The 24,897-nt window shown below is 37.9% G+C and overlaps 5 protein-coding genes and 1 pseudogene across 6 annotated transcripts; 2 read left to right on the top strand and 4 right to left on the bottom strand.

The window, feature by feature from the left end:
- Nucleotides 1–449: 449 nt before the first annotated feature.
- Nucleotides 450–2,675, bottom strand: LOC136243426 (proton-activated chloride channel-like; annotated as a pseudogene).
- Nucleotides 2,676–3,345: 670 nt separating this feature from the next.
- LOC136243292 (proton-activated chloride channel-like) lies at nucleotides 3,346–4,690 on the bottom strand. The gene is made up of 2 exons (XM_066034814.1): nucleotides 4,510–4,690; nucleotides 3,346–4,442 (listed from the first exon to the last, which is right to left on the bottom strand). Exons 1-2 carry the CDS (start codon nucleotides 4,651–4,653, stop codon nucleotides 3,432–3,434), a joined length of 1,155 nt encoding a protein of 384 aa, XP_065890886.1. The 5' UTR covers nucleotides 4,654–4,690; the 3' UTR covers nucleotides 3,346–3,431.
- Nucleotides 4,691–11,183: 6,493 nt separating this feature from the next.
- On the bottom strand, nucleotides 11,184–12,660 carry LOC136242317 (proton-activated chloride channel-like). The gene is made up of 2 exons (XM_066033721.1): nucleotides 12,494–12,660; nucleotides 11,184–12,439 (listed from the first exon to the last, which is right to left on the bottom strand). Exons 1-2 carry the CDS (start codon nucleotides 12,632–12,634, stop codon nucleotides 11,438–11,440), a joined length of 1,143 nt encoding a protein of 380 aa, XP_065889793.1. The 5' UTR covers nucleotides 12,635–12,660; the 3' UTR covers nucleotides 11,184–11,437.
- On the top strand, nucleotides 12,515–14,497 carry LOC136242319 (selenoprotein K-like). The gene is made up of 5 exons (XM_066033724.1): nucleotides 12,515–12,703; nucleotides 12,755–12,848; nucleotides 13,758–13,832; nucleotides 13,887–13,976; nucleotides 14,330–14,497. The coding sequence occupies exons 1-4, from the start codon at nucleotides 12,679–12,681 to the stop codon at nucleotides 13,969–13,971; spliced, it is 279 nt and encodes a 92-aa protein (XP_065889796.1). The 5' UTR covers nucleotides 12,515–12,678; the 3' UTR covers nucleotides 13,972–13,976; nucleotides 14,330–14,497.
- On the bottom strand, nucleotides 14,322–19,811 carry LOC136242316 (nucleolar complex protein 2 homolog). The gene is made up of 17 exons (XM_066033720.1): nucleotides 19,730–19,811; nucleotides 18,808–18,930; nucleotides 18,550–18,748; nucleotides 18,436–18,498; nucleotides 18,260–18,389; nucleotides 17,077–17,149; nucleotides 16,970–17,030; nucleotides 16,744–16,854; nucleotides 16,583–16,693; nucleotides 16,224–16,534; nucleotides 15,927–16,038; nucleotides 15,779–15,886; nucleotides 15,632–15,733; nucleotides 14,947–15,015; nucleotides 14,824–14,898; nucleotides 14,677–14,775; nucleotides 14,322–14,506 (listed from the first exon to the last, which is right to left on the bottom strand). Exons 1-17 carry the CDS (start codon nucleotides 19,750–19,752, stop codon nucleotides 14,474–14,476), a joined length of 1,803 nt encoding a protein of 600 aa, XP_065889792.1. The 5' UTR covers nucleotides 19,753–19,811; the 3' UTR covers nucleotides 14,322–14,473.
- LOC136242318 (uncharacterized) lies at nucleotides 19,735–24,668 on the top strand. Of its 2 annotated transcripts, none has more exons than XM_066033723.1 (7): nucleotides 19,735–19,881; nucleotides 23,791–23,819; nucleotides 23,880–23,938; nucleotides 23,979–24,098; nucleotides 24,166–24,324; nucleotides 24,374–24,427; nucleotides 24,471–24,668. In XM_066033723.1, the coding sequence occupies exons 1-7, from the start codon at nucleotides 19,802–19,804 to the stop codon at nucleotides 24,471–24,473; spliced, it is 504 nt and encodes a 167-aa protein (XP_065889795.1). In that variant the 5' UTR covers nucleotides 19,735–19,801; the 3' UTR covers nucleotides 24,474–24,668. The 2 variants fall into 2 exon arrangements, with proteins under 2 accessions (XP_065889795.1, XP_065889794.1); XM_066033722.1 differs by having other exon boundaries at nucleotides 19,737–19,881; nucleotides 24,474–24,668.
- Nucleotides 24,669–24,897: the final 229 nt, after the last annotated feature.

Here is a 24,897-nt window from a genome sequence, read left to right as displayed (position 1 = left end):
ACAGCTTGTCTATGACATGCACTTGGTTCAACGCTGGTAAGCTATCACTGAGTGGACCATAATCTTTAGGAGATAAAATGTGCAGCTTTTGTAGTAGTTACAAATTACACAACAATTTATATTCTACTGTGCAGCCGTTATCAAGTTACGCTTGTCTGTAGGCAGGCAATTAGCCAGTATAAAATTCCATTGAATAAAAAAAAATTAGCAATCTACTGAAGTTACTTGGGCTTCTAACACTGCCACTGCCAAGGCACCAGGATGATATTGTGTAGCTGGTTTTTGGGTGATATTTTGGCCAGAAAAACTCAAACCTCCTAATATACAGTACTAACAAGCGTTAATAATAGTAGGGAGGGCTCTTGGTACTACCATACTGTATGATACACAATTCCAGCACAGCATATATATTTAAAAACAGACTGTTAAAGGCCTTCAAACCCTGGCTGCTAATTCAGCCAGTGTGCATTGTGAGGCTCTGGAGAGAAAAGATAACGGCCTGGCAAACTGCATATGTCCTACAAGTGAACTACTATTATAACCAGTAAAGTATTAAGAACAATCAATACAGTGCGATAACAATAACTGCACTGCAAAATTTATACTATACAGCTTCACATAGACTGGACCCACAAGTATTAGTTCAATAGATGTTTAGTTTCGTTAAATTTCTCATACTCCAAATGGGTCATTCATCTTTTTCTCCATTCAAGCCATACCCAAATCACCCAAGCCTTGAAGTACTCTCCTGCCTTCAGTAATGTAATAAACACTCCACACATTGTCCCAAATGAATTCCAAAATTTAGTGGAGAGAATTTCTATGATATACACATATCATGGTGAAGCCCACTCAAAATATTATTATTATTTATTACAGGTAATTTATAAGGCTAAACAGCCTGTTACACCTGATCAACAGGTAAAAAAAGTACAAGTAGACTAATTACATACATTTATACATAGTGTTAGATGAATATTGGTCAATCAATTTCTTAAAATCATCAACTGATGCTGCACATGCTACTTCTTGGGGTAAATTATTCCATGGTTCAACAACTCTTCTTGTAAAAAAATATTTCCTGGCATCTGTTCTTGAAAAATATTTAGATAGCTTAAATGTATGACCTCTGGTATGGGTAATGGGTGAAAAAGTAAAAAAAATCAGAATGGTCTATATCATACTTATCATGTAGCATATTATAGACAGCAATCATGTCACCTCTATAACGTCTATAATGTAATGATGGCAAGTTAAGTACTTTCAATCGTTCCTCGTAGTCAAGATTTCTTATAGATTTGATCATTCTATACCATACACGTATCCAAATCTGTTGAATTATTATACATGAAACTTCGATATTTAGCTAAGCTAATATCCAGATCAAATTCAATCAATTTGTTTTTGCTGTCGTGTTGTTCTGTTTCTGTATAACTCATCTTGACCCAGGTCTTGAATCCAGCAGGAATTGTGAACAAAGTTCTTTTGTCCTCAATATCAATCTCTGGTCGTCTAAACTTTTATTGACAACATTGCTCCACTGATAAAATGCTAAATACTCAATAGCATTGTACTCCCTTTGTGTAGTGTTGATGGTGTAGCGTACTCCCAGACTTTGTCTCCTCATTATGTCAGTTGGTCCCATAAACACCATCGACTTTCTTGGGTCATTTTGACAGTTTAGAAGTGAATGATATGTTGAAATATTTACACTCTTTGTTGGGGACAATTGGGTCAGGGGAATAGTCATCATAGTAACGATACTCACAACCCACAAACTGAGAGAAGTTGGGGATGATAGCTATACCAATGGCAGGATAGCTTGATGCTGTACGATAACTAGTAGATTGTACTGGGTACTGATAAGAATGTATTAGTGCAGTGATGTGTAGAATGCATATACTACCGCAGCTCCAGTGAACACCATGTAAACTACAAGAGTCCTTACATGATGGCTGATATTAACTTTTCATTCTTGCTGAATGTTGGTCCTCTGAAAGTTGATGGAGCCGGGGGCTACTTGTGTGTTTAGCATTTGATACAGCTATTAAACAGAGCAGCAGCAAATGTAAAGTAGGTGCTGATTCAGAAAAGTAGGACACAGTACAGTAGACTTCAGTTATCCAAAATTGAAATAACTGTCCTATTAGAGTATTTTGAGTACAAGTGTATGTTCTATTAGAGTATTTCAACAGTGCTTTGTGTATAAATGCATGGGCTTCAGCTATCCGAACAATTCACTTATCTGATCATTGCCTGAGACACATTGGGGTTCAGATAACCAAGGGTCCACTGTATTAGCATTTAGAAGGTCTGGGGGCATCCTCAGTGAAAAATCCTTCCTGAAAAAGCTGAAATCATGAAGTTGTACTCTAGTGGCAAGTTCTTGGATTCTGAATTTTGAGTAACTTTGTGAAAGAGCAAAAATATTGGATTTAGAGTATTAGGTATAGTACATGTATTAAAGTCTATTCATGGTTGTGTGTTGCTATGAAAGAGCCAAGCATAGTGGCTGGCTATCCAGCCCATCCACCCCTGTGATAAGCCCCTGTGATCATACACACGCTTACCCAATTTGAAAAGCGACGAACACTGTTTTGTCTCCTAAACAGATTGGTCTGATCTTCATCATCATAATCGTGTTCATCACTTGATTCTGGTGAGCCCACTTTCATCTTTACTCTTACCCCTCATGTGGATCTCCCATTTTCTCTGAGTAGTAAATATAAGTACCTGATCCAGCTTATTTGCACACGGGCCAATAACCGATCACTACAGTCCAGAGTACAGGTCATCTTTGGACCAACAATAGTGACTACGCTAAAACCTTATTTTGGGTAATTACTGTTTGCCGATTATTCGTATATTCTTGATAACTAATGGGATACTACACGAAAAGACACAGTTGCAAAATACTAAGTAAAATAACAATTAAGGGCAAAAGAAAGCAATGTGAGCAGACCAACAGGTGTAAAGTGAAGGGGGAAAGTTTTATTCCACTGAGAGAAAGGGAGTGTTCAAAGTAATATGATTTGGATTGATAGACTAGCTAGTCAAGGACAGAATTGATAGTCATTGGATGTGATTGGGTTGAGGATCTGGTAAATGTCATGATTAAACCTTTGCCTTGTACCACAAATTGAATTACTGTAGTCTGGTGCTGCCTGCCCCTTTGCAAAAGTAAGGGTGGACAGCACCAGGCTATACACCAATTCAGGGCTGCCAATTGTGACATGATCGGCAGCATTTGAGACAGACACTCACTGCATTTTTCACAACCTTGGCAGATTACTGTCCTAGCTGTCACCAAAGAATATACTAACTCCTTATTAATAGTGAGTATGCATGTTGTAAATAAATAAGAACGTACAATATATATGTTAAAAACATGCATGACAAAAGATATAGCTTTACATAGACTGGACTTGGCATTAGTTCAATAGATGTTTAGTTTCATAATATTTCTCATACTCCAAACGGGTCATTTGTCTCTTTTTCCGTTCTTGACGTACCCAAGCCACCCAAGCCTTCAAGTAGTCTCCTGCCTTTAGTAATGTAATAAGTACTCCACACATTGCCCCTAGTGAATTCCAAAAGTTAGTGGACAGAATTTCTTGGATATACACATATCGTGGTGAAGCCCACTCAAAATACACAGCACAGGAGTCCAAATCTGTGGAATTATTAAAGGTAGAACTCCGGTATTTAGCTAAACTAATATCCATTTCAAATTCTATTGATTTACTTTTACCATCATATTTAGCTGTTTCTATATAACTCATCTTTACCCAAGTCTTGAATCCAGCAGGAAATGTGAATAAAGTACTTTTGTACTCAAAGTCAGCTAATAATGATCTTTGCTCATCTACACTTTTATTGACAACATTGCTCCACTGGTAAAATGCGAAATACTCAATAGCATTGTACTCCCTTTGTGTAGTGTTGATAGTGTAGCGTACTTCCAGACTTTGTCTCCTCATTATGTCAGTTGGTCCCATAAACACCATCGACTTTCTTGTGCTGTTTAACAGTGTAGAATTAAACGATACATTAAAATAATTACATTCTTCAGTGGGGACAATTGGGTCAGGGGAATAGTCATCATAGTAACGATACTCACAACCCACAAACTGAGAGAAGTCTGGGATGATGGCTATACCAATGGCAGGATAGCTTGATGCTATGCGATAACTAGTAGATTGTACTGGGTACTGATAAGAATGTATTAATGCAGTGATTGTGTAGAATGCATATACCACAGCAGCTCCAATGAACACCATGTAAACTACTGGTAGAATCAAGAGCTTTAGCCAGTCCTTACATGATGGCTGCCATAACTCCAGCTCGCTATTCTGGCTAATCGCATCAGTTTCGTCTACTGAAGTTAGCTCGCTACTGCCGCCTCGAGTGCCACCTTCTACAGCGTCTAGCTTTTGGTATAACTATAATGAAGTGCCACCATAGACTTAATTGTCAAATGCCGAGGTGGACAAACCGCATGCAACTTACCCAGGTCGAAAAGCGGCGACCACTGTTTTGTCGATGGAACAGTCTCGCCTGGTCTTCAATGTCAGTATAATCATTACCTCGATCGTTACTGCGTTCTGGTAAGGCCGCTATTGTCACTCTTCTACCTGCACGTGAATCCTCCATTATTACGTAATGCACCTATCAATGTCACGCCCCACCTAACCCCAGGTCGGGCAGCAGGTGGGGATTTGTAGGGGATTTGTCACCCAAGCTCGTCCCCAGGGTAGGGGCATTTGCAACACGAATATCCGTACTTTTCCATACTGTTGTGATTCCCGAAGTTGTCCCCAGGGGTGGGGAATTTGCATTCTCGCATTTGTAAACCCCCAACAATCCCCACCTCTGCCCGACCTGAGGTAGGTGGGGCTTGACATTGATAGGTGCATAATGTATCTCAGCACAAAACATGGTGTCGCCTCGGCACACCTGGATGTCAGTGTGTAAGGATTTTGGGGAAACAGTCCGATCAAAAGGCTTTCTTTGATGTAAGAGTTTTTAATCCTACTGCTCCTAGTTATCGAAACACAGCGGCTTCTTCTCTATATAAAAGGTTTGAGTGCAACATGAACAAACAGCGTAAGTATGAGCAGCGTGTAAGGGATGTTGAAATGGGCTCTTTCACCCCTTTGGTATTCTCTACTTTTGGGGGAATGGCCACTACTGCTTACTGTACAAGAGGTTGGCATCTCTGCTTGCTTATAAGAGAGACCAGAGTTATAGTAGTGTAGTGTCCTGGATTAGATGCTCCACCAGTTTTTCTTTACTGAGGTCAGCTGTAACCTGCTTGCGTGGAGCCAGGTCTCATCATGGCAGCAGTGACTATTGGAGCACTTGACCTTGCAATATCTGATGGTCGTGTGCTTCCATCACATGTACTTTGAGTTGTTGTTTCTTGTTTTTTCATTTACTTGTTATATTAAGGAAATTAAATACAGTATCGAATAAGTTCCACTCATTTTCGTAATTTAGAATTACAAAAGAAAATCACGTTTACGTACGACAGACAGAGACCAAAATGACCGTTTAAGACAGACCAAAATGTATCCCCCAAGAACGAGGGTCAGTACCATCCACTCTGACCACTACTACTAAGGCGACTACCTGGTATTAATGAACTATATATTACAGATAATATAGTAGCTGTCTTATCCTCCACATTAGCTGTGGCATAGTGAAAAGATTCACCAGATAGGGGTTGCAACACTGGCTCAATTGCCACATAATGACAAACTTCAGTATTTGATACTGTATAGTGTGAAAGGACACCATTTATCATAGTAAAGTGGTCACTTCTCGATTCAGTCCGTTTTACCAGAAAACTTTTGCTTGTGGGTTTTGGAGCCAGTGTTTCTGCATGTCTTTTTAATAATAGATGATATCTACAATGATAGCTAGACATTTCAAAAAATAAGTTGGCTGCTATACTCTGTGCTATACTCTGTGCTGGCTATGCACTGTGCAGGGGAGTTATTGGTGAAGTACATTTTTATAATCCTGCTTTCATCCAATAAGCCTTTTGGATTGCCACAAATGTTTACTACTAGTCTCATGGCCAGGCCTCTATTTCAGCGCAGGGACTTATCAATTAGAGATTATAAATGCCCGTACTGATTTTTCGAGCAGGCTCTAGCTTATAATTTCCAATCGATAAGTACCGTGGGAGAAAAAGCAGTCTGGCCACATGAGACTAGTTTACTAACACTTACCGTGTTACCTCATGTATTTCTTTCAGTTACTGCGTGACTAATTCATGAAAGCCTGTGCATCCTCATTTAGCCAGCCTATTAGGAACAACACTCAGCCTGCTGCAAAAAAACAGGTGTGCTAAAGTAATACTAAGTAATACTTGCAAAGGACAAGTTGATATCAGAATAATTATGTTACCAGACCCATTTCATGGTAGGAACTGAATATCTAGCTCATTATGGTGTGCCATAAAACTGACTCGGGTTTTTGTAGCTAACTTGCAAAAATCAACTCAGTCTATTGTAACACGACTAATGCGAAAATTCAACTCATGTTTTTTTGTTTTTGTTTTTAAAACGGAAGTGCTTTTTTGACTTTAAAAGGTGTGGTTTCTTTCGGTTGTCTTCGAGCCATTATCTTGTCTTTAAATGTGTGAGCCAGTGAGCGAGTTGGCAAGTAAGAAGGTAACGTAGCAGGGCAAGAAGATGCAGGTGCTTTACAGCAACTGAGAAAACGATAGCTACACTTTCACCAGCATTATGTTGCTATACCTCAGCAGCCAGGTATAGCCTCCACCAATGCTGTGGGCAACCTCCATGTAGTATCATATAGTATGGTAGTACTGTATAGTAGGGATCATGGAGGTTTGGGTTTCTTGCTCTTCAGTATCATCTTTCTTCAAAGAAGCATAGCCAAGCCCAAAAATGCCTTCAGAGCGACCCCAGACCCCAACAAGTTTCTATAAAACCTTTTATTTTCTACTAACAGATGCCTTCAGTCAAGCATAACTCGACTATATGGTTAATGCTAAGGTTTGTACAGTATTTACCAAGTCTGGTCCAAAACTGTCCTCAGTTATATTTAGACAATCTACCCAGTCAGTCTGCAAAGATTTTGCCTATAGCATTAGTACCCTCGAACACCAAGGAACAATTTACACTGACCCATTGTCCAGAGCAAACATTCTATAGCTGAATATTTTTCATCAGTTTTTACTCAAGAAGACACAACCAATGTGTCAGTATTATAAAAGGCAACCCTCTCCCTGAAATTCTGCCAATTCACATACATTCTGACTGTGTCTCAACTACTTCACAACTAAAGTACCATAAAGCTGTGGACCAAGTTTTCATCTAGGAGGTAGAAGTAGTAATGTAATTGCACCAGCTCTATCTATACATTTTCAAGCATCACTGAACCAAGGAGCCATACCTGACATATGAAAATTTGCTTTGATAGTCCCAGTGTAAAGCCAGTAAGAAGGACCCTGAATGCTAATTATCACTATAACATCTAATATATATTTAAAATAGCTACTGTAGCATGTGAATCATCCTTCAAGAAATGAACAACATGGCTTCTAACAGCATATAGGGGTTGAGGTATGTTCCTGAACCATTGTTGGCAGGTTTTGATAAACCTACTTTTTGCCATTTTTGGCAACTTTCAAAGCTGCCAAAAAATGGCAACTTGCAAAAACTGCCAAAATTGGCAACTTTAGAAGCTACCAAAACTGGCACCTTTCAAAGCTGCCAAAACTGGCAAATTCACAACTTCAGAAGCTGCCAAAACTGGCAACTTCATAAGCTTCCAAAACTGGTAACTTTTAGAGCTGCTTAAAAAATGTATCACTAGCAGCTCTATGACATTTCCAAAAGTGGCATAAATTCCATGTCTTTTTATAGTTGCAAAGGTATTTTTTAATTGTGGGATTGAATTTCAGTTTGGGGTTTCAAAACTGGAAGCTTTTATAGCTACCGAAATTAGCAAGATTATAAATCTAAGTTTATAAAATGGGCAAGTTCTGTAATTACCAAAATTGGCAAGTTTCATAATATCCGATGTTGGTAGCTAAGTTTATATTTACCAAAATTGGCAAGTTTGAATTTCCAAAATTGGCAAGTTTGAACTTCCAAAATTGGCAAGTTTGAATTTCCAAAACTGGCAAGTTTGAATATCCAAAATTGGCAAGTTTGAAAATCCAAAATTAGCAAGTTTGAATTTCCAAAATTGGCAAGTTTGATTTTCCAAAATTGGCAAGTTAGAATTTCCAAGATTCCATTATTGGCATGAAGTAGGCATGTCAAACTTGGCAATAAAAAATATAATTATAAACATCTTATTTCTTGCCAAAAATGGAAACTCAAACCCACAATCAATGGTTACACACAGCACTATATAAGTAAAACCTGATACCTTCCAACTTTGGAATAACTGTTAAGATGCTTGTGAGAGAAATTGAAGCATTTACTGGTTCCATGACAAAGCGGTGTATACTCTCCTTAGCTTGCCAAGGAAAATACGTTGCTCTATTGTTTTCCAATAATTCAGATCCCCGCCAATGTTGGCAATAATGGGGGTCACAAGTTATTGCCAAATTTGACAAAAAAAGGTCCTGCCAAATTTGGGCCAGTTTTGGAAGCTTGGTAACTTTTACATTAATTCTGCTGTTGTCACTACTTTGAAGTTGCATTTTGTAAATTGCCAACAATGGCAAAATAAAATTCTTTACATTGCCAGACTTTGCTTTTAAGGCTGTTCCAACTTTGGCAATAACAACGCTGCAAAATATGGAACCCAATAGATTGACAAAAATGGCAACATGTTGGATCTACATTTGGCAAAATGTGGACAATGCTGAATTTGCCAACATCTGGGATAAACCTAATTTTGCCACAATTGGCAAAAATATGATACTGAATGTTGCTAAAACTGTCAAAAAGCAGGTTTATCAAAACCTGCCAAAATTGGCTGTTGAACATACCTGAGGGGTTGTGAGACACAGCAAATTACAACTGTAAATGACTTTGCTAAATGTGTAAACCAATGAGGACAGTGTGATATGGTGCTGATTGACTCCTGTAAATCTTTTGACAAGGTCCCTCACTCTCACTTCTTCTACAGGTTAATATTAAAATCCCTGGCCCTTTTGAGAACTTCCTCTCTGACCAATCACAGCAAGTAGTGTTAGATAGCAACTCATGTAGCACATACTATCTGGTGCACCACAAGAAACTGTTTTGGCTCCATTACTTTTCACACATAAATTAATGATCTTCCTTTACATGTCTCAAGCAAAGTTTGATGTGATGTAAACATTTACTCTGAGAAGGGCTGCGATCAATTACAGAATGATCTCGACTCTCTAACTCAGTGCACAAGTGGCTAATGACTTAGAGAGCAAATGACGTGGGGGCGATTAAATTCAAATTTCAAACTAGCCATTCTCGAAAACAAATGTTTCAATCTGAACGAAACTTTTAGAACAGTTTAAAGATACATTGCCCTACTTGCCAAGCGAGTATTGCGGAAAACAACAATCTGGGATTTGTATTTGGCCTCTAGGTCGACTGAGGACGACTGAAACTTCGTTTGGTGCTGAAATTACGACGGTAGGGTAATCATGTATGGTGAAATCGATGATGTGAATCTTGAGACGATTGAGTGAATACTGAAGCAATAGTAGGGCAATCAATGTTTGGAATGCACAAAGGAACGCAAGGCATACACCTGCGGTTGCGTCTAACCGCATGCGATAAAAAAAAAAAAAAATGAAACTTCCCCTTTGATGTCGGCAAAAATATGAATTCACAAACAAGAAGAACATCATACCATTCACTTATCACATCAACAGCTCCATCATTCATGAGGTTACTCATGTTAAATGTCTAGGTGTGGTCATTGATCAACATCTTAACTGGAATGAGCACATGCTAGTAAAGCTACCAGAGTTATATCGAACATGTACCGTGTGTCATCTGGCCAAGAAAACTAGTGTACCGCACCGTGAGTATATTGACAGGAAGAAAGAAAACAGTTTTTTTCATGTGTGCATAGCTCCATGGCCCTTCTCCAATAATATTTGCATAATATCTGTCCGCCAGGTAGGGTAGGACACATAATAAATTTGATTAAAAGTCATTTGTGAGATACATACTAATGGGGCATTCAAAGTTTCAGTTCTATAATTTCTTTGTTTTTTCTTATGCCCTATGGGGGCTTCGATTTATTTCGCACACTTTGCAAAAATTGCTATAAAACATAAACATGTAATTCAATTGCCTCAATCATGAAGTGTGTAAAGGCAAATTCACGTACCAAGTTTGCTGTGAATCTGTTTCTGTCATGGTTACAGGGTAAACTGAGTATGGGAATAACTTGAAAATTGGTGTGTATATAGGCTGATCACTATGTAGCAGTGCTTTTTAGATAGTTTGAATAGCAATAGAGTTACAGCTACTAAGTTATAAAAACCAAACAAGTGTAAAATCATGTGATAGAGATCTCTAATAGAGCAGTCACTACAGGGGAAAAGTGCACAAAATTGTCGGCAAAAAAACCTATCAGAGTTCGAATCGTGCAGGGACCTTTATACCTAACACCCACATTCTTAATCACTGCTATCTCAGCTGTTCACCCCTCACTTAATTTCTGCTTTATAAATTGTAGTTTAAATCTGCTTATATAAGTATATAGCTAATGTAATTATATGATCTACCAATAGTAGTACTAGAACATTCCATGTATGTTCTTTTAGAAGTCTTCAAAAATGTGTATTCTATTAGAGTACTACAATAATATTGCCAAATGTTGAAGTAAATCATGCAACACAATACATTTATAAGTTTGTCTTTACTAATCATCATCGTGTCTGCATAGAATAGAAGAAATGTGAAACCATAAAGTCAGCCATAGGCAGGCACAAGAAGTATACACACAATAACAGCCAAGCTGTGAAAAAATGGTGCGGCCTTAAAAAGCTTGGGTGGAAAAAGTTGTGAAATCAAAAGTAGCAGCTAAGAAATGGCCGCAATGATGTTAACGTTAGTAAATATTAATAATAGTTGTGTGCATTGTTAGCATTAACATCATTGCAGCCATTTCTTGGTAGGTTTTTTTAAGGCCGCACCATTTTTTCACAGCTTGGCTGTTTTTGTGCGGATAATAATTACACCTGTGCTTTATAATCATACATGATTCCTGCACAGTGCTTATTTAAAAACAGACATGTACCATATACTTCTAACCCTGGCTACAAATTCAGCCAAATTGTGTCAGTGTGCATTGTGAGGCTCTGGAGAAAAAAAGAGAACAGGTAACATGCCCTATGTGTGAAGTACTATTACAACTGGTAAATTAATTACAATCATTACAGTACATTAAAAATAACTGCACTGCAAAATTTGTACCATGCAGCTTTACATAGACTGGACCCAAAGTGTCAGTTCAGTAGGTATTTAGTTTCATTAAATTTCTCATACTCCAAACGGGTCATTCTTCTTTTTCTCCGTTCATGACGTACCCAAGTAATCCAAGCCTTGAAGTACTCTCCTGCCTTCAGTAATGTAATAAACACTCCACACATTGCCCCAAATGAATTCCAAAAGTTTGTGGACAGAATTTCTTTGATATACACATATCGTGGTGAAGCCCACTCAAAATACACCGTACAAGTATCCAAATCTGTTGAATTATTATACATGAAACTTCGATATTTAGCTAAGCTAATGTCCATATCAAATTCAATCAATTTGTTTTTGCTATCGTGTTGTTCTGTTTCTATATAACTCATCTTGACCCAGGTCTTGAATCCAGCAGGAAATGTGAACAAAGTACTTTTGTCCTCAAAGCCAGCTAATATCAATCTCTGGTCGTCTAAACTTTTATTAATAACATTACTCCACTGGTAAAATGCAAAATACTCAATAGCATTGTACTCCCTCTGTGTAGTGTTGATAGTGTAGTGTACTCCCAGACTTTGTCTCCTCATTATGTCAGTTGGTCCCATAAACACCATCGACTTTCTTGTGTTGTTTGACAATTTAGAAGTGAATGATATGTTGAAATATTTACATTCTTCAGTGGGGACAATTGGGTCAGGAGAATAGTCATCATAGTAACGATACTCACAACCGACAAACTGAGAGAAGTCTGGGATGATGGCTATACCAATGGCAGGATAGCTTAATGCTGTACGATAACTAGTAGATTGTACTGGGTACTGATAAGAATGTATTAATCCAGTGATTGTGTAGAATGCATATACCACAGCAGCTCCAATGAACACCATGTAAACTACTGGTAGAATCAAGAGCTTTAACCAGTCCTTACATGATGGCTGCCATAACTCCAGCTCGCTATTCTGGCTTATTACATCTGATTCGCCTATTGAAGTCAGCAGCTCGCTACTACCGCCTTCTGCAACATCTAGCTTTTGATACAACTACAGTAAAAGAAAAGGTCAAATGCCGAGGTAAACAAACCACAAGTAACTTACCCAGGCTGAAAACCGGCGACCACTGTTTTGTCTCTGGAACAGCCTCGCCTGGTCTTCAATGTCAGTATAATCATCGTAATCATTACTGCGTTCTGGTGAGGCCGCTATTGTCACTCTTCTTCCTGCACGTGAATCACCCATTATTACGTAATGTAACTCAGCACAAAACAAAACATAACACAGAAATGGATAGGAAGTACGTTTCGGGAGGTGAGCTAGACAGCTACTATAGTAACATGTGTATAGTTTATTTACTACCAGGAGGTCGCCTAAGTAGTAGTGGTCAGAGTGGATGGTATTGGCCCTCGTTCTTGGGCGATACATTTTGGTCCGTCTTGAACGTGATATTTCTCTTGTGAGTGTAAACCGAAATGTGTTTTGTTGTTGAAGGGACACAGTTTGTTGCCTGTATTAAAGTAGTCTTCTATCCACTCAGATATAGAGCATACGGTTTAATATTTTACTAGAAAACTTTTGCTTGTGGGTTTTGGTTATACGATGGGTTGTCAAAGACATTATAGTATTGAGGTCGTACCTGCTTACAAAGAAAAGGGTCTGTTAACAAAATTATTTCGTTGCCAGCTTGTCCTCTGCAGGTATTAGCCAGCACACTTATATACTGTAACTGGTTGAATCACTGCATGTATTTTGCATCAGCCTTCAATATATTGTGGCAAGCTTGTTAGATGAAAGTAGGAATATTTCAGTGGCAGATACAGAATAAGGCAAATCCCCCCTCACTCTGTGCCATAGCTATTTATTTTGATAGAAATACTATAGACCTTGAATGTCAGACCAGAATCAATTTATATAACTCATGAAAACTGCATATTAGTACCATTTATTGCAAACTCACTTGAAAGCAAAACAGCTGTCAAACTGTTACCCAGCACTTTTGTACATACTAAGTGCCTCAAATAATTATTGTGTTGCTGGTGTTCAGACTTTCATAGCCTTTTAAACAGATTTTAAGATTTCACAACCATCTTCAAAGATCATAATGATGAAAATCAACCTACTCTAAAGAGTGATCATTGCTACTTATTTATTCCATCAAATAGTTTCCTGCATAAAGTATAGAAGCAGACTTGTTTTTTAGAGATGTGTCAAGCTGCCACTGTGGATGCAGAAACATTGGCTCCATATGATATACATTCTGTAGTAACCCAATGTGTTTAACAACACTATACAAATTGATCACCAAGTGAACTGGTCATTAGAGTATACAACATTATTAGTGTTCAATATATTATCACATCACTAGCTTCAAGACACTGGTCAGTCCTGGTAAAGGAGATTCCTCAACAACCAGCTCATCAGGATGGGGACGTGGTAATGGGTAAGTGTCACCACACCCCACTGATGTACACACTAATACGTTATGTACCAACAGGCCAGGGCCAGGAGGACCACGACGAATGGGCAGAGTCCGCCATGGTGGGGGACCGTCTCCTCCTCCTATGGGTGGGGGTGGATGAGGAAGGTGAGAATATATGGTGGTATCTGTCAAGAATCAAGATCATAGATAGCATAATACCCCCATCTAGAGGGTATGCCATCTATGGTGTACTAGTCAGGTGCATTTGCTATACATTTTTTCTACTCGGGGGAAGAAATGAAATTGTAGTTGGGTACTATTCACAACAATGCAAAGTTTTCAATTGTGAAAAAATGTTTTATGTTCAGGTTGCTGAAGTCATGGATGTTGTAGAAATAGACATAAAATACTCTAATAAAACAGTCATTTCTTTGCTATTTACCATAAAGCATACTTTGTAACTTTGTGTTGTATAATATAATCATATTTGTTGTAATTAATACCATTCCCTCACACAGATAAATGGCTTCTCTAAGCCACCGTCATAACTGTAACACACCCACAATACAGATCACATGATGCTCTACTGGCAAACCTGTTGGACCGGTGGAACTGAATTATTGTGTAGTGTGTTACAAATATTGTAATAATATCTATAATTGTCAGGTGTCACTGTCACCTTCTGATATCTCTTCCTGTGGAGGAAATAATATACAGATAAGTGGTACAACTGGGACCTCTCATAAAAAAAATCTCCTGACTAAAACTTGTTAGAAAAACCTCCTTAATAAAGCACTGGGGATATTAAGCCTATGTTGTATGTGTAAAAAGATAGCTATGTTGCTATTTTCAAGGAATACTGTACCTTGGAATCTGACTTCTCTAATTCTTTCATTTGTCTCCATGACAACAGGAACTGTTTAAGGGGGTTGTCCTTTTTCTTGCGTCCACTCTCCCACTGTTGCTATGGTAATTAATAATGTAAACTGTTTAACCAATCACAGCACAGTACCACTTGTTTGAGATCACCAGGTCCAAAAGATAACTTGCTCCTATCCTGTACCAGTTGATCTGATGTGTTGTCAAGCTGTTGCTATTGGTAACCAGTGCACATATTACTGGATGGTCGCATTACCTTTGTAACCAGTTGCTTGAGTTGTCTATTCAGCCATGACACTTTAGTTGTCTTGGCAACCTTGTTGAGCTGTGAGGTAAAAATAAAATCAGTGTTTTGGCAAACTCAAAAATAAAAATCACCATCTTTTTTTTTTTGTAAAAAAGAGTGCTAATATGACTACTGCAGCATAGATGTGCAAGTAGTCATAGTTCAGTACAGTGAAACCTCAGTTATCTGAACCCCTTGGGACCAGGGATGGTCCATAAGTCTGAAAAATTCATATCTCTTAAACTGTATTAAAAACCTTTAAAATAGCATTTTCAAAAATATCAATATTATCAACTACCCTAATAGAACAGTCACTACTCTAATAGAGCAATCATTTCCATAGTTCAGTTAACCGGTCCAGATAACTGAGGTTCCACTGTAGTATATAGGGCATTCACTTCATTTATAAAGATCTCTAATAGAACAGTCACCTTTACTCTAATAAAAAAGTCAGGTACAGCTGAATCATTATTTAACCTGCCAGATCACTATTAGAGGGTGAACGTTATTTGGTATGGCCTAAAATCTGTTTATGTACTACATCACTTGATGTATACTACGTGACAAATAATAAACATGATCAAGTCTCACTGTACATGCATTACTAACACCAGTGACACAGCTAACACCACCTCTACATCAACACCATACTAACCCTTAACACAATGGGAACCACCAGTTCAGGGAAGGCTATAGTATGAGACAGATCACACAGGTACTCCAATAGTAGTTCATATGAAGTGTCCAGTAGTCTTGACTGTGACGTGAGGTATACACTGGATCACATGATCTTCTCACTAACCTGTACAGCACGATTATGTAGTAACTGTTTGGATAACCTGATTGTAGTCTCCATGGCAACCGGCTTGCCTGTAGTTAGTGATTTAGTTGGATATTTATATTCCATTACCTAATAAGGAATAAAGTGATGAATGAGGTAGGGGACTTACCTCTAACAGCAAGGTTGCCAAGGGAACATAGTAGTCATGTGATTTGGCAAGGGGTAGCAGGAGTCTTATGATGTGAAGACGTAAAGGAAAATAATTAGCTTTTGTCTGTAACCTGTTGAGGAAGTCAGTCATGTGGATAATGTTTATAACAAACACTGGACTCAAATATTTCATGCCATATTTAGATGTTTTAATATGCTAAATAAGAGAGAAGATCAACAGCTAGAGACTGGACTCTATCCATTGCAAAAACAAGAGTTTTTTTACAGGAGGTTCCACATTGTATATTGAACTCACATTACACAACTGAGACATATTTGCACCAGTGGGTAGACAAGAGGTTCGAGGGATTGTTCTTCTGAAACTAATTGTGCCCAGAGCTGTAGACACCTCAGGAACTGCCAACTCAGCACTGGCTGCCAGGCTTTGCTCTGCCCCGACGTGTGAGCATTACGCAGTGATATTGCCAACTGTCTAATGTACACAAATCCCATCTGGTAACCAGTTGAAACGTCCATTCTTATCAATTCTACTAAACTTGTTTGTAGTAATTTCATCTTCTCCGGACCAGAAAATCGTGCACTAGATACCAAACTGAGATATAGTTGCTATGTATAGGGAAACACTTTAAACTATTTTAAAGATGTAAACTTTACCTTCACAACTGGTTCTAAGGACTGCGGACTGTGTTGGATCACTTGACGAAGACAAAGAAATGCTCCAATCCTCACAAGATCATCGTCACCAGTCCATAACTTGACTAGTACCTGTGTAGTAGTCACCATGACGATTGTATGGTATCCTAGTAAATAAATACCTTAATGAGCTGCTTCAACAACTTACCCATGGCAACATAACATGCTACCAAACTCCTGACAGCTCGTAACACGGCACATAACAAGCTAGCATCAGTTAGTTGCTCTAGTAACTGGTACAGAAACACAATCTCAATACAATAGCCTGTTCAAATAAGACAATGGCATAAGCCAGCCAACTTAAAACTTCTAATTCTCATAATCACTAAAAAATTGACTCATACAAACCTTCAGCAAATCTGTGATGAATATTTTAATGGTGGGTTTTAGTTTCTTCCATGCTTTGTTCCTGGTAAACAATTAATACAATCACCATGACAACCAAAATGGCTGACCTATGGGAGGTGTGGCTTGTTGGCAGGTGTGATGGTAGTAACCGTAGTGACGTGGATAACAGAGAGTTGAACACTACAGATAAGGTCCAATTAAGAACTTTGTAGCTAAACATTGCTTTCAAGTAACATTCAAGTTGTCATGTAATAAAATCATAAACCCATTCATAGTTATGCTCATGGCAAATTCATGACAAGATTTGTTTGCAATGCAACTGTTCTATTTATAAATATTACGAACTCTTGTATGAAGTATTCAGATGAAGGAGCAATCACAAGCGTCACTAGTAATCACAAGCGTCACTACATCTACTGGTTCAAGTATTCAGATGAAGGAGCAATCACAAGCGTCACTACATCTACTGGTTCTGTTCTACACACAGAACCAGTAGATGTAGTTTCCAACGGGCCATTACTTCTCTAACTAAGTTCAAAAGTTTGATCTACAAAATACTCTAATAAAATAGTCATCAATTATGGTTGGTCATAATATTCTAATAGAGCATTCATAGTTGCTAGTAAGGAAACAATGCAGGAGAGTGTCTAGAGAAACAATTCAACTTCTGTTGGCATGGATTAAGTGTGATAGTGTATGTATGTTCTATTAGAGTAGTGAAACACTCTAAAAATGCCACTAGTGCCTCTCAAAATGGCAATATTTTCACCACTAGAACCATAACTCAACATCAACAATGGAATGGTTGGCATGGAAGTTACGTAACATCTTTCAAACTGAAGTGCAGTCAGGAGCACTGGATAAAGAATTAGTTCAAAGCAAAAAATCTGTTGAGTAGGCACTTCTCCAATGTTTATTGTGAGCTAATTAAACTCCATGGTAACCAATTCATTAAAATAATTACGGCACTAAATTAAATAGCATAATGAATAATTTAATTGACCAGCAAACAACAAACTTGACATGTGGCAGCACAACATTAATATATTTAATAAGTGCGCTAATAAGATTTGCAAATGCGCCTGTAGTTATCAAGAATTCTTAAGTATAAATCTGTGGGTTCGCAAATGGAAAATACTGTTTAATTAAAAATCTACCACAGTGTGTTCACACATCACCAATAGGAACACTCCTATAACTCATTAAAGCTGAATCCTGTTATTTTCCCGGACAGTCTTCATCGACCATTAGAGAGGTGTTAATATACTGTTAAATATCTACCATACAAACCTTGTCCATCATTTAGAGTGTAGCTCAAAGCGTTGGTTTCGTCAGGATCATGTGCTGATGACAAATAGTGACATACCCCACTGTGTAATGCCTCAATGATATCACTGATGTGATGTGATGACACACCATCCTAGATCACATGTGCACTACAAATCACAAAATAGTTAACTCTGTACCTTAGTGATAGACTTTTCCCATTTTTTAACCATCTGTTGAGTGACTATGCCCTTTTTTGTTACCTAGACAACACCAGCTGCAGTCAGTAGATGACAAATCTTTATTAACGTTACCAGTGTGGTGGCTTCATCGTCTGATTGGTTTAAATCCTCTGCCTCATCTGACTGGTTCAAATCATCTGACACATCATCCTCATTGAACTCCAACAATTCCCGATCCTCAGATAACAAGAACTGGTAGAACTCTGGATCTGACTGGGCCAAGTTGGCAAGATCAGATTTGTGCGTAGCTGCTGTAGATGGACTATTGTCACTGTATGAAAGACATAGCCAAGCATAAGTAGCAGCCATTACATTCTCCAAACACTAAACTGTTTTCTCTTCTTCACATGAGGAACATCTTCAGTAGTGACATCTCCAGTGATGACATCATCATCATCATCTGACTGAGTGAGGTCACTAGCTAACAACTCATCTACAGTCAACCTCCTCCTTCTGTAAACAAAATAATACACCAATAAATATCACCGACAACTGACAGCTTTCAACCCTATGCTGGAGACCTGACAATATTCTTATGTTATAATTGCTCTAAGAGTCCACTAGGGACCTGAAAAGAAGGCCACTGGAAGCCTGTATAGCAGGGAGTCAGAAACGTGTTTACTGCTGGTTACTGCTGAATGCAGAAAAAAATCCAGACCAGATGGTGACTTGATCCAGACAGCTTGCAGTCTAAGCAAGTACTTGAGGAGCCACACAATCTGGGATCCAGGATTTCCTCTGCATTCAACCTGTACTTAAATATCACATGCAATAATAATAGTAATAAGGTCAGGCAAATTTGATTAATTGTTTCTCATCCGCCTACATCCCACTATTACTGTTATCAATCATATGCACAGGCGTATTTTGATGCTAAGAAGGCTGGCTATCACTTTACAGCACAGCAAAATATCACTTGCACCTCAGAAACGGTGGTAAAATAATAAATACTAGTTGTTAAAGTAACATACAGCTTGATTTGGAGTGCTTTCTTTAATAATGAATAATGAAAAATGACCTCCCAACTACATGGAATTCCAAATTTTTGTGGATGAGAAACAAGTAATCAAGTTTGCCTGGCCTAATTATGCAGTTGTCAGCCTCTGAATATCACTTCACACAGAAGCCATTACTGCATGGGCATCCTCAGAATTAATCAGTGCAGCGTACTGCAGTGCCAACACATTATGCCATTGTAGTCTGTTTATACTGACGTCAATATAAGAAACCTGATATCACACTATTGACTTACTTTCGCTTGCCACGTGCCGCCATGCGCTTTACTTAGAATGGGGATGATTAATTAGAATAGTAACGGTGTGATATGCTGAAACACACAGGGAGATATTTCAGGGAATGGACTACCTCCGTTGTATCAATAAAGCGATTTTTTAGTGATAAGCGGTAAGTGAATGTTGACCATACACACCTGCACCAGATTTGGAGTTTATTACTGTATGAGCTAATTTGAAAAGTTGATTAATAGCTACATTCAGGTACCCATTTTCGTCAACTGCAGCTTCTACAATGGATGGATCATAGACTTACCTTTGACCTCTTTTATGTCCTGTTTCTTTCTTAGTGTTGATTCGTGGCTTCTAAATATCACAAGAATTGTCTGATTTCTGTAGTGACTGGATTGATTGCAGAGGCATTTCTCATACTGTTCTTCATTTGTAATGCTGTACAACAGGCTGAACATAGCTGAAAATGAAGCAGAAAGTCATGTTGTTTTTCAGTAATTGATAGTTGGAGTGGCACATTCAGTTGTACGTGTGATTGAATTTCAGGCACCATATGCATTATTTCTTTTGTTGCAGTATGCGCTGGTTCACCAGTCCAGTAATGAATTTTGCTGTTACAAAGGAAGTAAAGTTAACTGAAACTGGTGTAGCAAAAAAATTATGAACTTTTTACTAGGGATTGGCAATTATTCAGTTATCGTGATAATCGTGATATTTTATTGGCAATAATCGGCATCGTGTACTTTTCATTGACTAGTGATAATCGTAATTGGCAATAATCGTGATAGAGAAATATTTATTGATTTTTACCATTTTATTAACAATTCATTATGTGTTTAGAATTTATTATTACAAGAATTGAGTGGACAATAATCGTGATATTTGTTCATGACAATAATCGCATGACAAAATATCAATATCGCCCATCACTACTTTATGAAATAGAAGGCACTGAAACATCTACAACTGCAAGTATGCTAGTAAACATTTAATCTCTACTTCTGTCATGACTTTACTCTGTCTAAAATAGGTACATGTAGGTATCATTGCTTTTTATTGCTATGATCCCTACTCAAATGTAATGTAAAATGTTTTTTTTTGTTATACCTCTTACCTGATATCAGATAAAAGTTGTCGTAAAAAAAATTGTTGGTGGCAGCATTGACAAATACAAAACAACGATATTTTCCCCTGTTCATTCGTAGCTAGAAATAGCAATTCACTGGACAATTAATTCTATTGCACTTCAGATATCCAGCCATGAGGAGCTGCATATTGCCAGCTTGGGCAGCAGGCTTGCTGGGGTAGCAAGTAGGTATCAGATGACATTGATCAGATCCAGTGGGGCTACTAGGGTTCTGAGTTAGCTATCACAGGTGCACATGTGGTAGCTATCCCTTTTCAAATGTATGCAATAATTATTCCAGCTTTCATTAGGCACATGTAAATTTTCCCTATCATTGCTAAGCTCATAGCTAGCACCACTGGAATAATCCTTACTTATTATCCTTTAACTGTTGTTACTTAATCTGTTCCTTTAAAATTTTTTTGCACGTTACTGTCTAGGAAACTTGTGTAATGACCCTTTCATAGTACATAAGTTTTCATACCTAAACCCTCTAAAACTTAGTGTGCCCACTAAGCACCTAGTACTTGATAATGCCCCAAGCACAACAGATTTCTAGCCAGATACACAATAATTACCCATAGAAACTGTATAGTATGTTGGTGGAAGGACGGTTTGGTGATTGGAAGTGTTTGCCATACTAAAAACTGCCGAGTCTTTCTGTCCATTGGCACTCAATGCAATCCTTGCCAATAACTGATTTTTCCATTCTCATCTATGTCCTTGCATAGTTTGCCTTTACAAAAAAAAAAAAAAAAAAAAAAAAACTTATTCCCTGGCATCATCTGAGCAATTAATGCTTGTAACTGACAGAAAATATACATGATGTAGCAGCTAAACTTAGTGATACAAAGGTGCATGAAATTTTGATGTAGTTGTTCTCCCACCCACATACAAAGAAGTATATGATTGGGTATTATACTAGCGAGGGCCATATGAAATGATTGTGTATTTTTGTACTCTTTAGTGTGAACAAATCAAGTACTAGTCCAAAACATAAAATTGCAACTTTTCCAAGTAATAGCAATGTTACATGCACGCACGCACACACCCACACACATACACACAATATTTAAGTGTGGATGTAAATGTTGCTAAGCAAAGTTTCAAACTCCCGCAGCCTTCAAGGTGTCATGATGAAAATGCATCATGTTGGCTGATAAATAATGTCACTGATCTTTAAGTACCGATTTGCTATCTGAATGCCAAAATCCTCCAAGTATTTGCGGTGTTTGTTTTATTCCTAATTTATACGTCCACTTAATATCACATCCTTGATGAGCTGTACTTATTCCCACTACAATTAACTAGTGTTGCATATCAGTTGTTATTGATTGTTATGAAACCTCATCGTGCTAATTTATCCTAACAATGAAAGTTTGGAGTGGACAACAATCTACTTCAGTTTACCAAATTAGTAACGCCAATTCTAACCAAATTCTAACCATGGTGTGACCTTTGCAAACAACAGTGAGGATGTTTTTTTTTTGCAAACTGTGCAAATATTTTCATGTGTCCCATACATGAAACAGTATTTAAAATTTGCAGATCTAACACTGATTTATATATATATATATATAATTTTTTTTTTATTAAGACTTTACATTAAAAGTGCTGAAGGTCTGTAGGACACCTGGTCCTACAGCCTGTTTAAAGTTGTTACATAAAGTGTGTTTGAAAAAGTGGAGAAAGGAGAAAAAATCCATGACTGGACCTTGGCAGCTTCGAACCCGCAGCCATTCGATTAACGTATATATATTTTTTGTGGACAATAAATTTGTCAAAAATTGTGTCTTTCATACATATTTGGTAACACAGGAGAAATCATTTAAGTACAAACTAACCAAGTAGAAATTGTCATTCAATTATTTGGTACCCTACCCTAGTTAGCTCATGAGTATCTTGTGTGGCTTTTTCTCAGCAAGATCCTTAAAGATTCAATTAAAGTTTTCTGGTATCCTGTGATCTGGAATGTGTAATAATTACATGACCAAATATGGTACTCAGTGTTTATTTGTTTTTGCAGATATGTGGGGGGGTATGCCTCCTGTCTGGGAATGTCGTATATTATATTGGGGTGAGTGATTGAAGGCTGTTGTGCAGGGGCCGTATGGGCATTATGGTGTGGATCAACGATTCGTACATAAGCATATGACGGTGTTGGTGTGAATATTTTCTTTGAAGTCATGAGATATTTGATGACGCGTGTCTGATTTCCTCAGTAGCCAATTTTTAGTTCTCCACAAAATTTGTACTTGTCTACTGTGGCCTGGTTACTCCTATCCTGTGTAGTAGACAGAGTGACTACTATTAGGATGTAGCAATGTGGTGTAACTATGTCAACAACAATTATTCAAGGGATGGTGAGTATTAGTAGAGCAATTAACTAGTTGAACATACAGCACAAATTATCACCTAAGGCTGTCCAGGGTGGTTCCTTGTAGGATGCCTGACCACCAAGAGCTCCTTCTGAAATTACTATGCATAACTGTATTCATGCAGTGAAATATGCATATTCTTGCTAAAACTAAACTAAACACCTTTGGACATGGTGTCTGTAGACATACTATATATGACTATAGGTGCGGATGCATTCACACTGACACTCACGCTGCACTAAGTATACAGTGGAACCATTTATTCCAGACATTTTAAGTGATTCTGTTGCATTAGATTTATTATATAAATGGGACTTGTAGAAAACACTGAGTATGGACAGTTCTCTCAGATTATCATGTTTCAGGGTTTATTTTGATGTGGTTCCACCACATGTCTGGCAGTCACCATAACTATACTCATATTGAGTTATATAGGATTATTGAGTTGGTAATATAATTGAGATGCTCTCTTGAGATTTCAGATGTTACAGTTTGTATAAGAATAACATTTTTATCATATCCCATAACCAAGTCAGGCAGTATTACATAACTCTTGTCCCTGTAGGGCTGGTGGTTTTATCAGCGACTTGCATGGTGAGGCTATATCAAATATTGTTGTAACTGATATAGACTTGTGATACTATTGCTTGCAAGAACTGAGGGCCAACAAAGGCAAGTTATCTGAAGCTTCAGATTTCCCATGTTCTGCAAAGGTACACTGAAGCCATGTGAGTGTATGTTCACATCTTTCAGAGCGCAGCATTGATGCCATCAGTCAAGGGCGTGTCCCTCAGCAACAAAGACATCACCTTACCGGATGAATTATATGGCTTTGTGTCGCTTGTTTTGTTGTCATTCCGCCAGCTAGGCTGGGTGAGTATATTATATAGCATTAAATTGGTGTGGGTGATGTGTTTTGAGAGAACTTGTCTCATTTTAGAAAATGAACAACCACTACCGTGAACCATTTGCACAGGAATACTCTGGACATGCAAATGTCAAAATATATGATGTTTCAGTATATAGTTATATATTGTTGAGGATAATACCTGGGTGGATTAAAAGAAACCTCCACCGCAAGATTGATAAAAAAGATCATGTAATTAATTACTGCAATTAGTTTAAATTGTTATGTGTTGTCCTGACAGGATAACTTCATTTGTTATTTTGGATCATTCAGTGAGCAACAGAGAGTATTAAAGGTGACCTTATATTAGTTTAGTCTGACATAACTAATTTTATTAGTAGTTGCACAATCAATTGGTCGGACATGCTTTTCTCGTTGATGCCCGAGGCCGTGTAAGATGGAGGGCTCATGCGGTACCAACTGACCGAGAGGTGAAGGCAATGATCAGGAGTACCAGACACTTAGTAGCAGAACTATAGCCATAGCAGGTGCACACACAAAACAAAAGAATTCATAACATCTGCGTGTTTTGTTTATGTTGCAACAGTCAACATTGACACTTTGTTATACCAAACTGTCCCTGCTTTGTGATCCCGCAGGGTGACAAACAATGGGACCTGTAGTCGTTTAAAGGTTTTCTTATCACCACTTATTAAATTGAATGTTGACTGATGCAAGCAATTCTTTTATTGAGTTTTCTACCATATCAGTGACAAGCTGCATGAGAACCATATAACCATGGTCGCAAATCAGTGATGGTGTAAT

The sequence above is a fragment of the Dysidea avara genome, chromosome 13 (genome assembly GCF_963678975.1).
Source record: "Dysidea avara chromosome 13, odDysAvar1.4, whole genome shotgun sequence".
Lineage (NCBI taxonomy): Eukaryota > Metazoa > Porifera > Demospongiae > Dictyoceratida > Dysideidae > Dysidea > Dysidea avara.
Note: the sequence above shows the minus strand (reverse complement) of the source record. Positions and strands in the feature narration are given on the sequence as shown.

Excerpts from the sequence above, each read along its gene's own strand:
- LOC136242317 (XM_066033721.1), bottom strand. The coding sequence starts at position 12,634 with ATGGGTGATTCACGTGCAGGAAGAAGAGTGACAATAGCGGCCTCACCA. Across the intron at positions 12,440-12,493 it reads GTCGCCGGTTTTCAGCCTGG|TTGTATCAAAAGCTAGATGT; the intron begins GTAAGTTACTTG and ends CTTTTACTGTAG.
- LOC136242316 (XM_066033720.1), bottom strand. The coding sequence starts at position 19,752 with ATGGCGGCACGTGGCAAGCGAAA. Across the intron at positions 17,031-17,076 it reads ACAAGCCACACCTCCCATAG|GAACAAAGCATGGAAGAAAC; the intron begins GTCAGCCATTTT and ends ATTGTTTACCAG. Across the intron at positions 16,535-16,582 it reads CCTTAGAACCAGTTGTGAAG|CAACTATATCTCAGTTTGGT; the intron begins GTAAAGTTTACA and ends CCCTATACATAG.
- LOC136242318 (XM_066033722.1), top strand. The coding sequence starts at position 19,802 with ATGCTGAAACACACAGGGAGATATTTCAGGGAATGGACTACCTCCGTT. Across the intron at positions 19,882-23,790 it reads CGATTTTTTAGTGATAAGCG|GGCTGGTGGTTTTATCAGCG; the intron begins GTAAGTGAATGT and ends TTGTCCCTGTAG. Across the intron at positions 24,325-24,373 it reads AGATTGATAAAAAAGATCAT|GATAACTTCATTTGTTATTT; the intron begins GTAATTAATTAC and ends TTGTCCTGACAG.
- LOC136242319 (XM_066033724.1), top strand. The coding sequence starts at position 12,679 with ATGGATAGGAAGTACGTTTCGGGAG. Across the intron at positions 12,704-12,754 it reads TAGGAAGTACGTTTCGGGAG|GAGGTCGCCTAAGTAGTAGT; the intron begins GTGAGCTAGACA and ends ATTTACTACCAG. Across the intron at positions 12,849-13,757 it reads TTGAACGTGATATTTCTCTT|CTTCAAGACACTGGTCAGTC; the intron begins GTGAGTGTAAAC and ends TCACATCACTAG.
- LOC136243292 (XM_066034814.1), bottom strand. The coding sequence starts at position 4,653 with ATGGAGGATTCACGTGCAGGTAGAAGAGTGACAATAGCGGCCTTACCA. Across the intron at positions 4,443-4,509 it reads GTCGCCGCTTTTCGACCTGG|TTATACCAAAAGCTAGACGC; the intron begins GTAAGTTGCATG and ends ACTTCATTATAG.